The sequence below is a fragment of the Polypterus senegalus genome, chromosome 18 (assembly GCF_016835505.1).
Source record: "Polypterus senegalus isolate Bchr_013 chromosome 18, ASM1683550v1, whole genome shotgun sequence".
Lineage (NCBI taxonomy): Eukaryota > Metazoa > Chordata > Cladistia > Polypteriformes > Polypteridae > Polypterus > Polypterus senegalus.
The window spans coordinates 70,568,068-70,585,289 of NC_053171.1; the positions used below are offsets into that span (position 1 = coordinate 70,568,068).

Genomic DNA, 17,222 nt, shown 5'->3' on the forward strand with positions numbered 1-17,222 from the left:
TATGTAAAAATCACGCTGATAGGCTTTTTGGAATGGAGAATAAGAAAAGAGGAAATAGACCCGGGTGCTCATTAAAAAAGATCAGTTAGTGGTAACATTACACCTTGATTGTGAAACTGGTTGAAATAAAAAAAACTAGTCTCTTAGGGGTCCTCAGTACTGACTTTGGGAACTACTGACAAACAGTACCTTTAGATAAAGGTGATGAAATTCAGAAAAAAAATGATCTTCCAATATCATTCAACAAAAAATGAGGGTTGTCTTCATGAAGGGCTTGATTCAAATTCAGGTATCTCAATGGGATTCACATCAGGACTTTGAAATGGCCATTCCAGAACCCTCCACTTATTTCTATTACTTGGTGTATTTACTGGTACATGTATAGTCATTTTCAAGTTGCAATCTTCTATTACTGTGTCTAAATGTCTCTATCTCAGCCTCATCTTCCCGGAGCCCATTGTTCCAAAGACCCTAGACTTTACCTAAGTGTTCATGGGCGAAACATCTTGCCCTGGATGATCTTTCTTGAGAATAAATGTTTCCTGGCACACATCCCAAGAAGATCTAATCTAAGAAGCCACTTTTTAATGGCAGATTCATTTACGTTGACATGAACAGTAGCAAAGGCTACCTATAGCTCCTGTGATGAAGTTCTGAGCTTCTTACAGACTTTTTCAGTATTGCACATTCTGCTCTTGTGCTGAACTTGCTGGGATGGACAAGTTGGCAATTGTTTAAAATCTTCCCAACTTTGTTATTTTTCAGACAATACTGTTGTTGATTTCAAAACATTCAGAAGATTCTTTTAATTTCCTTTACAGAGTCCTCCTCTCTGAAGACCACAGAGAGCTCATTGAATATGGGTATGGTGATATTGCATACTTAACAACAAATTGCAAACCAAACTAAATGTATGAGTTAGTTTCAATAAGACTGTGTCAGCCAACGTCCTTCTAAGCAGGATTTATTTTGAGGTATTTGAGGAAGTGAGAAATGTAGGGGTGGACTTACCTTCTCCACATGTGAAATTTGCATTTATCTCTATTTAAATTACACAATGGTTATGAAATGTAAGTGTGGCATTGAGTTTGTAATCAAATCTTGTTATGTCCACATTGGTTAAAAAAAGGTAAAACATGTAATGAGTTATACTTTCTTTTCAAGTGACTATATATGTTTATGCACACACGTACAGCTTTTTATATACCGTGTGTGCACATATTTGATAACTATATACGCAAATTCATATATACATATTGATTATACACACACATATACATATATATACTGTATGTGTATATATATATATATATATATATATATATATATATATATATATATATATATATATATATATATATATATAGATATATATATACACATACACATATACCGTATACACATATATATATATACATTCATACACACATACATGCACACATGCTATAAGTAATTTAGAGGTCAAGAGGATGCTGCCTGTATGAAAGGGATAAAATAATAAAGCATCAGTGAGTCTGACAAGCAGCAGTAACAATATGGTGTTGTGATAATTCAGACTCCTGCAGTGGCAGCGATGCTTGCCACCACTGGACAGAGGTCTGAGGAAGTGGTCTTATTATCTCTGTGAGAATTTTCACTGGCCTGGAACTGGTTTTCAGGTACATAAGTATGGCACTAAAGTACTTACAGGTCAGTTAGTGGCAAAGGCTAGTCTTATGTGGAGAAGAAAGAAGAGTCCAGAGTTAGACAAGGGAAGTTGGAGGCAAGACGTGGAGTGGAATATTCTAAGATTCAGCTTTGAGCATCTTTGTGTGTAGTTAATACCAAAGGGCATTATATTTGATGTGTCCTATTCTGTGTAAAATCTGTCTGATACTTGTTCCTCCTGTACATACCTTGGTTTTTACTCAATAAAGCATTTGACTTTTTTTTTCTCAGTAAATCCAAATTTGTGACTGTGGTGTCACCTGGTTGTTGGTCTGGACATGGGCTCTGCACAGGAGTGCCCCTGTTGGATATAATATATAGAATATTTGGCTTACTAGGTGCATTCAGCGGTAAATGTATTACGTAAAAGCAGTAGATTCTACTCCAGGGTAACTGACTGATTCAGTTGACATTTTATGAGGATCCTAACAATTTACTGCATCATATGAAATTATAATGTTTTATAAAACTTTGTCTATTTATTAATAATGCATAAGTAAAATTCTTTGCCTGTGCTGCTAACAGCTAAAATTCAAAGCACTTTTATTTTTCAGTTGTCCCCACGTTGTCCTTTCATAGCCCAGAATGTCACATACCTGTGAATGGTGACTTGCAACTTTTTGACTTGTCACTGAAAATTACATATACCTGTAGATTTAAGATGAATTCAATTATCATATTTTTAACCAGATTTGCCATTTTGATTATTATAAATGCTAAATGGTTTTATTTCAGAGTGAGCAGAGTTGTTGCATTCTCTGATGGCACTGGCTGTATACTTTACATGTGTGAGGAGAACCAAAGAAAAAGCAGCAGAAAATCATCTCTGTGTGCACAGTTGTGGCAGGGAACACACAGGTACTGTATGTGTAACATGCTGGTTTCTTTGGCCTCATTTACTTATATCCCCACCATACAAGAAGGTATGGTGTGTGTGCATTCATAAAGGTGATTTCAAGCCATTCAGATGTAAATTAAATGTAAATCACAAGAATGTAATTTGCTTATTGAATGTTGGTATTATTTATTTTGTAAACATACAGTCAGGAAGCAGAGGCTTGATCCAGTGTTATAAAACTGTCACTCTGATTAGCAATTAGGTTTATAGCTCTTTAGGGCCATTATTGCCATATGTATAGACTACAGTGAAATTCTTTCTTGAACATGGTAATCAATATACCACATATCACCACTAGTTTCTTTGATCAACCTCATCTTATATGACTAAGAGTGTGTGACTGTAGCCAAAGACGGACAATATAGACCCCATTTGGGCATTTCACTTAGTGTTTCTAAGATAGACTCTAGGATAGATCTTACAGAATAAGTTCAGCATTTTCCAGGTTGAAGTTATTGCTTCATAAACATGATGTATATGCATTTGCTACACAAACTTGTGTTCCAAAGTCCAGCGTTTTCTATAAATTAAAAAGACAATGTCTTGGCCACATTTTCACAAATTAACATGGCACGAGCTCTACCAGAAAAAAATGCCTCATAACTTAATGAATATGTCATTTTTTCAAGCCAAAACAATTGTTGAGTATTGATCTGCATTTTGTGATTATACGTACACACATTGTAAAACAGTTTATAAAAAAACTGAGTGCTGCTTGAGCACTAACAGCAACATTTTTGTCAGATTTAGAGGAATAAGTTGTCATTTTTTTCCAGCGACATGTCTGACTATGAAGAAGCTAAAAAGCTCCAGGCAGGTGCCTGGTTTCATTCTGTTTTACTTCCTTGTGAACAGAAGTGTATCATTACTTTAGGAAAAGTGTGCTGAGAATCTGTGATAAAAATGAACTAATACTTCCAATTTTCTTTGGTTGTCATAAACATACCGTACTTCAGAAACACAGAAGGCCTGTTTTTTCATTGAAAATTTTTCCTCTCCAAAGTGGATATATTTGACAAGTGTTAAAGATTTTTATTTCAGGTTTTCCCAGTAGACATCATCTTAAAATCGGCATAATATTTTTTTTAAACTGGAAAAAAGATTTACTTAAAAGCACAGTATTCTGTTGCAAATTAATGTATGACTTAACTGTGAGGAAAAACAACACATTTGACTTAAACTGTTCCCAAAAATATAGTCTCACTAATCACTAACAATTTCAAGGTAGGTTAAGGTCATCTTTTTAAATGGAATTAACTTATAAGGTCACCAGGAAGATCCTGCAGATCTTTTGGTCAAACTCTGATCAATATGTCCACCACACTCTCACCTACCATCTACAAACCCACACTGCCTCAGACAGACAAGCTACTCTAAAAAGCACACATTGAAACCTGTCTGGGGAAAGTAACCCAACAATTTGGAAAATTATGAACCTATGTGGAAAAAATATAGAAGCCTTTTGGCATAAATTCTAGCAAAACATTCCATTTGGCAAAACACCAATACAGCACACCACTTTTACTGAGGAGGCAGTGTTTTTTTCTCTCTCTCTCTCTCTCTCTCTCTATCCCCTAGGGAGTGCACAACTTGTCAGGGTAGAAGGGAAACTTGGAAGTAGTGCATATAGGAGAGGTTAGTTCAGGAACCTTCTGCTTACATGAAGAAAGCTGACACTGAGAAGGAAGTTTATGGGTCAACATGATAACGTGCCAAAGCGCACTTCCACAACCATGGTGGAAAAAAGATACATGTTATGACATCTGTGACACAAATCCAGCTAAAAGTATGAGGAAGAAAGCTGTCCTGCTCCACTTTACAACTTGATCCTGCTTATGCAAAGTTAGTACAGTGCAGGCAGAAATTGCAAGTCACTCCAACCAAAATGAACAATAACGTGCTGTTCATGCTAAAAACATATGAAATGATTCCATCGCACTACAAGTTCCATGCAGTGTCAGATCAGTGCTGTGAAGACAGGACCCAGTTCCCCGATCTTAAAATTGGGTCAGGCGAGTGTAAAAATAATGGGGTGGTGTACGAGTTGCAAGCACTTGAAAAATCTTAAGGCAGGGTTTCCCAAACTGGGCTGGTGGAATTGCAGGTGGGGACACGCTTGGTTCAAACCTACCGATGGCTCAGACAATCATGCTCGATTCACAATGGCAGTATTGCCGGCTGAATGTGGTCAACTTCAATGCATTGGTCTAACAATAGAACTTGATTCAGTAACATAGGATCGAAGGTGGATTACAGCCAATCTTTGGCAACCTTCCCAAACCCTGCTCTGCTTGATTCAACATGAGAAAAAACATTGATGATTGCACTTAATTCTAATGCTCTGGTGATCATGCAGGAACACCGAAACTCCACGCCCTTTGATGACCCAAGCTCAGCTGACCAAGGGGTACCACCCCTTCACGCCCCTCCACACCACTCCAAGGATTGTGCTAAATTCACAGAAGGGCATATCCTCCCCAGCCTCCCTCTCACTCCGGTGGTTGGCAAACACACTAGCATGTGTGAAAAACTGATGTTAACCCTTCATATGTTCCACCTCCAGTAAGCAGCATGCTATTGGCTGTCATAAAAAGGGGTGGGCATCATCTGCGCTGGAAGATCAGCACTTGGTATGTAAATGGGACATGGGCTGTGAATATTAGTTGTGTAATTTCACAAGATCAAAGACCGTGATCGGCACATATGATATATCGTAAAACAAAAAGTTGCATAATGTAACATTGGCTTAACACTAGAATTACCAGAGCCAACGAAAAAACACATAAATCTGGCCCACCTTAAATCCCTTCACACTTCTTCTCCATTAGCGTCTTTTGTCTTCTAAATGTGTCAATAAGCCCAAGCAGCCTGCTATACCACATTCCACCCCCCACACCACCTCAGAACTGGCAAGAAGTTTTCCCAGTTCCTGCGTTGATTGATTATCTGGGAGTGAGCTACCCAGAATTGTAAGGGGAAATAATTTGATGTGTGTTTTGTGTCTACAACAATCTGTGTAAACACATCATTAAAACAGAAACGTTTTTCATGTTTTAGTAACAAATGACAAAATGTAGACATGAACTGTATTATGTGTGAAGGCTGATGGCCAAATATCAAATAAAAACTTTCACAAAAGGTGGAAGTACTATACGACAGCTTCTGTGGTGCTGTGGTTAGAACTGCTGACTTATAATCCAGAGGATAGCAAGTTCGAAACCAGCTCCCCGGCAAATTTACCTTTTTGAGTAGTGAGCTACTCTTATTGTTAATATTGTACAATAAAAGCATATATTTGATTTGTGTCTGTAACAGTCTGTGTAAATTTATAGCACTTGTAAAAGTTAGCATTTTTTTTTCAGTTTTATTCTCTCACTCATGATCATGATACAACATCCACCCCCCGCCCCAGATCTGACGCGGTTACTTTTTATCTGAAACTGGGAATAACTGTAGATGCGAGTGGTGTTTTGAGACAATGGAACTGGACATTCTCTGATCTGGAGGGATAAAAGTTGACGCACAAACGCTGGTGAATCTGCCTTCTTCGTATCTAACTGTTACTTAAAATTTTTGTTTTTATTCAGTTTTATTGAGTGTTCGTGCCGACGCTGAATTAGTATGCACCTTATGGTCCATGATGTCAAAGTTGCACTGACAAACAAACAGAAACATAGGTATATATGATATTTGGAATAACTCATTTAATGACCTGTATATTGCATTAGTGTGACGATGTTTTCTGATTGGTATTATTCTGGTCATAAAATGATTTCATCAAAATGTCACATATATTGTCTCTTTCTTTTTTGCCCAGTGCTGCGCTGACATTGTGCACCAGAAGGCATGAGCTTATTCAGTGTGAGCAGGAACACGCAGGTGGCTGGCTGATTGTGCTATAACATGCTTGACTTGTCAGCAATCAACGCACATGTACTATACAAGGCATGCACGGGGGCCACTGAGAAAAGAAGAGTGTTCTTTGCTCACCATGCAGAGGAACTTCGTTGTCGCTTCTTAAAAGAAAATGCGATGGATAAAGCAAAACAGGATGCAACATCAACAAGCTTCTGTTCCAAGACTGCCGCTTCCCCAGCCTCTTCAGTCTAATAGTAACCACAGCACAGAGAGCAGTGTGTACATTGCCACAGGTATACATGTTGTAAACGTAGAAAGGACGGTCCTTGGGTATGTGGGAACTGTTAACAATTGAATCTGATGATTGTATATAGCGCGAAACTGACCTCTCTGTACTATTCTTTCCTCTGCATGTCCTGGAGTACAAAAGAAACAGCACTGTGCACCAAAATGTGGACACTGCACGAGCAAGAAAAAAAAAAAAACGCGGTCACTGATTACAAACGCAAGAAGGTATGAGAATGAATATGAATAATGTTGCCTCAGTGCCACAATGTTTTCCGAAATGTACTATACAGGTCGTAGAATGAGTTATTCCAAATATCATAATTTTTTTTTGTCAGTGTGGCTTTGACATAATGGACCATACATAAGGTGCATACTAATTCAGTGTGAAAAGGAACACTCAATAAAACTGAATAAAAAAAAATTCAAGCGACAGTGAGATACAAAGAAGGTAGATTCACCAGCATTTGTATGTCAGCTTTTACCCCTCCAGATCTGAGAATTTCCAGTTCCATTGTCTCAAAACCCCAACCACATCTACAGTTATTCCCAGTTTCAGATAAAAGTAACCGCATCAGATCTGGGGCAGGGGAGGATGTTGTATTATGATCATGAGTGAGAGAATAAAACTGAAAAAAAAATGCTAACTTTTACAAGTGCTATAAATTTACACTGGCTGTTACAGACACAAAGCAAATGTATGGTTTTATTGTACTTGTATAATATTAACAATAAGATCAGCTCACTACTCAAAATGGTAAATTTGCCGGGGCAGCTGGCTTCGATCTCACAACCTATGGGTTATAAATTGGCAGCTCTAACTGCAGTACCACAGAAGCTGTCATATAGTACTTGCACCTTTTGTTAAAGTGTTTATTTGATATTTTGCCATCAGCCTTCACACATTATACACTTCATGTCTACATTTTGTCATTTATTACTAAAATATGAAAAACCTTTCTGTTTTAATGATGTGTTTACATAGGTTGTTGTAGACACAAAACACACATCAAATTATTTCCCCTTACAATTCTGGGTAGCACATTCCCAGACAATCAATCAAGGCAGGAACTGGGAGAACTTCTTGCCAGTTCTGAGGCTGTGGGGGGGTTGGAATAGCAGGCTGCTTGCTGCTTGGGCTTATCGACACATTTAGAAGACAAAAAGACGCTGACGGAGAACTGCGAAGGGATTTAAGGTGGGCCAGATTTACGAGTTTTTTCATTGGCTCTGGTAATTCTAGTGTTAAAGGGCTCTGAATTTAAGATTAAAACCAGAAGGCGGCTTTTTGGGAGAACGGTAAGTCTTGTACCTATCATTTCTCTCCCAAGAGGAAGATCTGAAAATGAAGAGGACAAGAAATTCCAACCTAGTTCCAATATTTAACCACTTGCCTTTGAATGTTACAACCTTGAGGACAAGTGAAAGTGCTCTGTGATGGGCTGTCATCTTGCACCCAATCCCAGTGGAATAGATTTAATGTCTAAGAAGATCTACTTAATATACAGGAGTAATAAAATCATTTATGGTTAAACCAAGTTTCTATTGTGGGACTCTAACAATCTAAAGGTTTAGTGTTTAGACCACTTTATCCAGCCCAGCTATTTACTCTGAAATCTGTGTCCCAATGCCGCCTGACACATCCAAATTCTAATAAACACAAAGGACGGCCCCTGACCTACGAACCCTCACTTGGACAACATGGTACAAGGGAAAGAATGAATGGATGGATCATTAACACTTTGCGGGTTCATTTGCTCTATAGAGAAACTGCATGTGAGTATGTACACTTGGGCAGTAACAGTACTCTGTGGAATCTTAGGGATACATGTGAAATTGAATGTAGTTATACACTGTGTGCACAATTATTAGGCAAGTTGTATTTTTGAGGATTAATTTTAATATGGAACAAACACAGTGCTATCAGTCAATCCAAAATGTTAATAAACCTGAAACCTGAATGTTTCACAACGGAAATGTGAGTGTGAACATCATCAGGGGAATACATATGTGCGCACAATTATTAGGCAACTATTAGTGTGCAGATTTATTATGCAACTAAAGGAAAAATTAACATTTTCCCATCTCACTTGTTTATTTTCATCTGTTATAGTGAGAATAATAAACAAACACCTCAAAATTTACAAATAAACATCTCTGACATTTCAAAAAAAAATAAATCAATCAATCAATGATCGATATAGCCACCCTTCTTTCCAATAACATTCATAAGCCTTACCATTCATGGAGTCTGTCAGTTTCTTGATCTGTTGACGATCAGCTTTTTGTGGAGCAGTGACTACAGCCTCCCAGACACTCTTCAGAGAGGTGTATTGTTTTTCTCCCCCGTAAATCTAGCGTTTAAGAAGTGCCCACAACTTCTCGATAGGGTTTAGGTCAGATGAGGAAGGGGGGCCATGTCATTATTCCTTCATCTTTAAGGCCTTTACTGGCTGGCCACGCAGTGGAGAACTTCGATGCAAGTGATGGAGCATTGGCCTGCATAAAAATCATGGTCTTTTTCCTGTATCACTGTTTGAAGAAAGTGTCTTCGAAAAACTGGCAGTAGGTTTGGGAGTTGATTTTGAGTTCATCAAAATACCATCTCATACCAGTACCCCACCTCCACGTTGGAGTGGAGCTCTGTGCCCATTACTGATCCACAGGTCCATCCATCTGGTCCATCAAGAGTCACTCTCATCTCATCGGTCCATAAAACCTTTGAAAAAAATCTGTCTTCAGATATTTCTTGGCCCAGTTTTGACGCGTTTCAACTTATGTTTCTTGTTCAGTGGTGGTTGGGTTTCAGCCCTCCTTACCTTGGCCATGTCTTTGAGCACTGAACACCTTGTACTTCTGGGCACTCCAGGTAGGTTGCAGCTCTGGAATATGAAAGTACTGGAGGATAATGGGTTCCTTTGGCAGCTAATTTGCATCTTTTGTTCTCAACACGTTTCTTGCGACCCTGTTGACTATTTGCAACAAAATGTTTGATGGTTCTGTGATCACACACCAATATCTTAGCAATTCCAAAAGTGCTGCATCCCTCTGAAAGACTTTTTACAATTTTTGACTTTTCAGAGTCAGTTAAATCTCTTTTTTGGCCCATTTTGCCTGAGGAAAACTAGCTGCCTAATAATTCTGCACACCTTGATATAGGGTATTGATCTCCTTAGGCCACACCCTCCCTCATTACACAAATACACATCACCTGACGTGCTTAAATCCAATAAGCATTCAAGTTAATACAGCTTGGAGTTGGAATATACGCATTAAAAATGATATGGTCAAAATACTCACTTGCCTAATAATTGTGCACACAGTGTATAAGAATCCTTGCACCCACTTTTAAACCTGCTTTAACCAGTATTGGGAAGATAACATACTTTAGATATACAAAACCACAAAGTTGTTATGGTACAAGGATTTCAAGTGTGGAAGTACAACAGTGTGAGCCAAACCTTTGTTTTTCAATTTTCAATCCAGTTACCAGCATGCTTTTGGATGTTTCTGCTGTTTGGATTGCCTTGAACAGCTTCTATGCACACTCTTGATTTTCTTTCATCTAAAGAAACTTGATCCATGTAAATAGCAATTTAGCATAAACCACTCAATTAAACTCCCTAGAGCAGCTCCTTACCCTTAGCCACTTTGCTCAAAATTACTGATGTTCAATCCAAGTTTGATAGGCTCGTTTCAACTGTTTTAAACCATACAATGAACAAATACAGAAGCAGATTTTGAAAAGCATTCATGTGTGTTAACTAACAATCTTCAACACAAAGCAGGGCCATGATAATTCATATTGAGTTATGAGTGGGTTGGACATTTCTGGTAAATAATTTGGCATCAGGCTAATTTCAGTTACCGTCTTTTGAAAAATATGATTAAACTCATTGGTTTGGAATGTATGCTTGGTAAGCTGAATATGACAAAATGATTTCATGTTTATTGATGTGCCATACTGCAGAGAAAAACAACAATTAAAAGTTTTAGAATGGTAACTAGCATAAATTTAATGTAATTGCTATCTTACAATCTTTTAAGCATCAACTCACTAACACGTAAGTGGCATGTTGGACTTTAAGGCTAAGCCCAGTAAATAAACTCACTAAAGCCTAATTTAGGTCGTTGGGATTCCAGAGTAGATCCCCAAGGCATCAAATGCTATGCAAGAACCAACCCTGAAATGCACCAGTCTAATGTAGAACACCTCCATTCACACACTACATCCAAGTACAGTAGTATGGTGTAGAGTTTCCGCATAGTCTAGCATTCCCATCTTTGAAAAACCTATTTTTGATTTTGCACAAGGTAAGGTAAAGTTAATAAAGGAAAGAATACCAATTCCTTTTATACCTCCACATACCTAATGGGAGGTCATCACATTGAAATCTGCCACATACAAGCAAGGCAACATTTCATTCTTTATACATTATATATGATAGAACACTTTTTATACAAGAGGGAGAATTCTTAAATGAACAAAGTTTATGGTTTAGTTTTCAGAGCTGTGAAAGGGCACATGGCTGGGACCATGACTGCAGAGGTTTTAGGTGATTAAGAATGAGAGTTGGGTTATAAAATGCCCAGATCAATACTACATTGACAACCACTGCAGGTTCATGTCTGTGTAGCCAGGCCATCACCACAAGGGGAAGCCAGACACCTTGTTTATGGGATAAGTCAACATAATGGAAGTATAGTGGGAGATGCTAAATAACAGAGCTAAAATCCCAAAGTACAACAGGTGGTAGAAAGGAAAAATATTAAATTTCCCTGCTACCCATTTTAATGGATGGGAAACGCAGGAAATTCATACCCTTTTAGGTCAGAAATGGGACTTGGGACAGCAAGCATATCTGGAGTGCTAAAAGAGTAACACAAAATTTTATGATGACCTCACACTGGAATTTTTTCCCTGGATAGTGATGGGCGATTTGCGAACAATTCATTCTTTTTGAACAACTCTTTTCAGTGAATCATATGAACTAATTCATGAATGTGAACAAATTGGTTCAGTACAGCTAAATGGGAGTGCTAAAGAGAATTTGCATTCTTCTTACGTTATGTCATCAGCACCTTTCACTGTGCCGATAGATGTTTAAAGCGTATGTGCAAGGACCATCTGAATCAAAGGTCTTGATTCTGATTCGTAAATGAGTCACTAGCTGAGAATCAGTCTAGCAATTCTCATTCATTTGATTTGCTCTTGAATCATTATGTGTTACACAATTCTCACTTACTTGAGATTCTTTGAAGAAACATCTTATTTTAATTATACATTTTAAATGTGTTATCATACTTTGTGTATGGAAACAGGGCAATGGCAAATGAAATATCATGTTAAACATATAATTAATTATAAATAAAAATTCTATGTTTATATACAATTAATATAAATTAAAAAACAGTGGTATTTCCATACACTGTATATCAAAATAATGTATGAATCATTAAATTCTAGTTTTGTGATGCAACCAAAGGCTACACCTTCCCACAATTACCATGCACCCCAGACTGCAAACAAGTCAAACAATTCAAAAGAATCAATTCATTTAAATGAGTAGTCCAAATGAATCAAAGTGCCCTTCAGTATTTCTGGAATTAGCCAGAGGTGGTGCCTGGCTGGGGTTAAGAAGCCCTATATCTGGCAAGAAAACTTCTAAATATGGAGCTGAAAGAAGTGCTGGACAAGAGTTCAGCTTGAGGGAGGAAGACAGGCTAAAGCTGACAAAAGAATATTATGGAAGGTGTGAGGATCTAGTGCTGTTTGACAGAGTCACTTGACCAGATAAACATGAGTGCAAGTCACCTTTAGGTCACTTGAGACGGACAGCTAGGGTTTTGTTTTGCTTATTTATTTTGATATTGTATTCTTCGGTGTGTTCATCCCCTAGATGTCCACAGCTGTAAAACAAATAATGATTGGTAAGGCAAAAGGTTGAACACATTGTTCTGATTATGTAATGGATCACAAAACCCCTTTAGAGTTGAAGGTCATAGCCATACAACTCGAGGGTGGCTCAAAACTCCAGATCACATGAAACATCAAGTACACAGCTTGCCTTTGGCTAGGAGGTATTGCAATATAAGGTTGTCTCAGAATTTAAATGCATTTGTGATCTTATTCCTTTGAGAAAAGAGATAGTTGTCAGTATTGTGGAAGTGGAAACCAGTTAATCTGAGAGTAGTATTTCTCGTTAGGGACGCTATAAGCTTCACATTTACAATTTAAAACAATGTTGAAGAACACAAAGATTATTAGAAAAACACTTCTTTGGCTGTTAGCAGTTCATTAAGTGTGTGTCTGAAGATGGTTAAAAAGAAAATAAATAAATGGGAATAAAACAGAGAAAAAGAAGGGACCAGCCCTAGAAGGGGTGCCTGTCCATAGCAGGCCACACTCACACATGAATACACTGTAATCATTCATCCAAGCCTAAGCCTGACACAAAAAACTTTACAGGCTAAGATTTATTTCCCACAGAAAATCAATGCTGACACTGAGACAGTCCGTAACCCCAGCACAGAAAAAACTGGACCAGGAATTGAAGAGAATCTTCTTCAGCAATAATAACCACTGTGTGCAAGAATAAATAGCAATACCAAAAAGAGTCTGTTGAGAAAGTGAAATGATGAATGACTTCTCCAGGAAAGATGGGCATGAGAATTACAGCGTGACCATATACTTTAAAAATGTGTTCAAAATACAAATTAAAAGATAAATGTGGACAATTTGCTACATAGTAAAGAATAAGTTTTGAATGTTTTAATGACTTTTTTTGTCCATTTCAGATAAATGAGAAGTACATCAACTGGTAACTGAAAATGGCTACTGCTCAAGAAAAGACACCGTGTGTATCATGGATTACTGAAACAAAATCAGATACACTGGTTTAGAGAAACTTCAGATCTAGGAAATGAAAATAATCCACCATCGCATTTTAAGGTTTGCGTAGTGAGTTGGGTAAGCAGATGTTTGGATATGCCACATCTTGAGGATCAAACATTTTTAATGACCACGCTGTCATTTAAAACATCAAAAGTTAAGTCTTTATCATATAGCAAACTGAAGAGGGCTATGCCTTCATGTGTAGTTTTAATAGTGTTTATATTGCACAGAGACTTTGTGGATATGCAGTGTTTAACAAAACTGGGAGTCTCGAAAATTAGAATTCGGTTGACCATGTCCAGCAGTGCCTACTGCATAAAGTGGGCTCAAACTATGGAGGTCTGCTGTGACTTACCTGTGGCTTTACCTTTGTGGTCATGGATGATTAACATTTCATCTGGGACACTACATTTGGTAAATCTCGAGGCTCTCGAGCCAGTAGAATCCATGAAGTTAACTGATTTGTTCTTCCATTATATATCCCTCATTACTCTGTGATGTGCCAGTGCACAATTTACAATCCCAGAAGTGAATTTCTTGCCAGACATAATTTTACAGCAGTTTTGTTTTTCCATTAGTAGTTTTTTTCCCTCTGGCAAAAAGGCATGCTTGCTCTGAATCAAGATCTTTTATTAATGTATTTTACTTTGAAATTTTGATTCCAATTTCTGAACAACAGTGGCAACACAGAATTGCAGATTAAGAGTGTTTCTTGTTATTGTTCAAGCAGTAGAAACAATATTATATTTGTTGATGCTGAGACAAATTAATGTTTGTAAGAGAGACTGATATATGTTCAGTCTACTGAATCTCTTTAACTAAACCAAAAAGAACTCAAAGTCTCTAATTCTTTCTTCATTTTTCTCTGCAGTTCTCTATACCACAATGTCATTTTAAATCAGTCTTCATCACTAGCAGAGTAATGTTTTGTACTATGCTGCTGTGTTTTTTGTTGTTGATCCAAAAGTTTGGATATGCAAGTTGTCACATTGCTATCTTTTATAGCAGTGATATATATGTCACATTGCTATTTCTGCCATTCATGGGGCTATAAAAATAAAAATTATTCAAAGTAAAAACAAAAACACTATCAACTCTGAAAATGAACTAAAACAAAATTGGATGTTCTCTGCAGAGATCCTGAGAACAACAAAAGTAATGGCAGTAAGAACATAAAGATTAACCAAAACATACTACTGCGATCCTGACACACATGGACTTATGAGAAAAGACACATTTATGGTTTTATTTGGAGGACAGAGGCAGAGTCATAAAAGGATGAGATAACAATATGTTGTGTATCAGGAATGCCACTCTCTATAATCCCATTTTAATCTTGAGCAAATTTTTCAGTATTTAAAAAAATGTTTAAATGAAAACACCATTAAAAAAATAACAGATCGGCAATACACAAAACAATTCCCCTCCATCCCCAGAAAACAGTCACTTACCTGTAGCAGGTGTTCTCAGAACAAGGACTATGTGCTCGAACAATAACAAAGACATGCTGGAAGTGGGAGCGAATATTTTTTGGACTGAATGGCAGGGCACCTGGTTCTTGGAACACTATTGTCACAATGTCGTTGCCAATGTGTCGTTTCCTTAACAACTGCAAAACATGGAAAAGATTCACAATGACCCATAATTCAAAATAATTGATAAAGTATCAAATAGGAAAAGGTAAGATATTTTCGATAATGGAAAAAATGAAGAGAGTCTTCAGTTAAAGGAATAAAGACTGCCTTACTTTAGGTATGAAGATGCTCGATGAACATAACGCCATCACACTCAACTGTTAGTACTTATTTAAAAAAAAAATAAAAAATACATTACCTTTAAAGAAGTGGTGCACACTTACATTTTTGCAACAGATTAGTACTTAGAACTTATTAAAATTAAACAAAATTGCCAAGTGTTCAACAATCTGATTTTTTTAGGGCATTACTATATCATATTGACACAGGAGAGCGAAATATTACTGCCCACCAGACATCTTTCACTCTGAAGATGGCATGTTACGTGTCATTTTTTGCAAATAACAACCTATTTTAGGGTGGCTAAGTAGTTGGCACTATGGCATGACAGCTTCAGGAGTCTCATTTTTAATCATGGCTCAGACATCTCTTATGTAGAATTTGCACATTCTTCCCATAGGTACCGCATTTTTGTTCCTGTATTCCAAACACTTCAATATTATTTAGTTTAGGTGTGGTCCAGTCCACTGTTTTTTCAAACCAGCAGCCACTGTAGGCAGTTTTACCACATTAATTTTCTTTCAGATATCACAATGTACAGTTTATATTTGTGTATATATCCAATTTATTGGGCAAACTGAACTCTCACCTTCAGAACAGCCTGAAATCTTTGAGGGGTGCATTCAGTATGCACTTCTCACTTCTTTCACACAAAGAACTGTTTCTCACATAATTTTTTTTTGTTTTTCACTGTATTCTCTGCAAACTACAGGCTTTACTACATGAAAATACAAGGAAGGCAACGATTTTAAATGCAAACTGCTATAAAAATCATTTATACCACAGGTCCTGCACACTGCAATGTTTGGTCACATAACAGCTAAACCTCGTAACCACAATGAACTGTGATGCAAAGAGCAGTCTGATCTAATAAAGTATATATAAATACATTCCTGAATCCACTTTGCACATGTTTGATCAATGCAATCTGCATTTGGCTTGTTACAGTGCAATCCTGCAGTGTTACAGTACATTCTATACTTATGCACTCTCAGACATAGGTATTTACTGTGAAATCAAAGTAAAGTAGACTTTATTTGCATTGTAATCAAACAGTGTCCCCCGATAAACATGTCCTGGTGGCCACACTGCTTCATGGTCATTTGTATTGTATTTGTATCACACGTATTGTAATTTGCATAACAACTAACAGATGGATTGCGGATGTCATAAGAGTCCCATTTGCAAAATGACAAGAATCAGAGAAGCAGGCTTTATAGGAATGTACTTGACAGAGGGAGCACTGGTCAAGAGATATTCAGACACACAAGGATAACGAGGAAAATTCCTGAAGGTACACGTAAGACAAAAAGTACCAAATAGTTTGAAATGTTTTCTATTAAAATAACATGATGAAAAGGAGGAAAAGCTACCAGCTAAAGTACAATAGATAAAATAATGGCTAGATATCTGATAACTTAGAAAAGGCACAATGAAGAGGCAATCCAGATTTATGAAACTGACTGAAGAAGTAAAGGAAGGTCTTTGAAAGGTAATGTGGCGAGTACACTATAAAAGAGATGTGATAAATGCTAAGCACACGTAGTTGAGCTGTTTGGACAAGTTGATGGAGTAGTTTTTCACTCACTGACAGAAAAGAATGTTTCCTTCATCTTTCTCTTCTTGTCACTCAGCTGTCATTCACATAATGTGACAAGCTGTACCAAGATTGTAATTTCTTTGTGGTCTCAAGCAGTACAATGGCCAACTGCTTCCTTCTCATCTTTGTGCTCATCCATCATATTTTAATCTTCCTTCATTTCCACAATCAGTATTATAAATTCGGATTGCTTCTCCATTGCACCCTTTCTAATTTATTAGTTAG

The 17,222-nt window shown here is 37.2% G+C and overlaps 1 protein-coding gene across 5 annotated transcripts in view; it reads right to left on the reverse strand.

Moving 5' to 3' along the window:
• The window catches only part of sipa1l1 (signal-induced proliferation-associated 1 like 1), a 251,214-nt gene that overhangs the window by 117,637 nt on the left and 116,355 nt on the right, over positions 1-17,222 (reverse strand). For all 5 annotated transcript variants that reach the window (XM_039741579.1, XM_039741578.1, XM_039741577.1 and 2 more), the window contains exon 7: positions 15,095-15,252. In XM_039741579.1, coding sequence (XP_039597513.1) covers positions 15,095-15,252 — 158 coding nt within the window. The remainder of the gene's footprint in view (positions 1-15,094; positions 15,253-17,222) is intronic.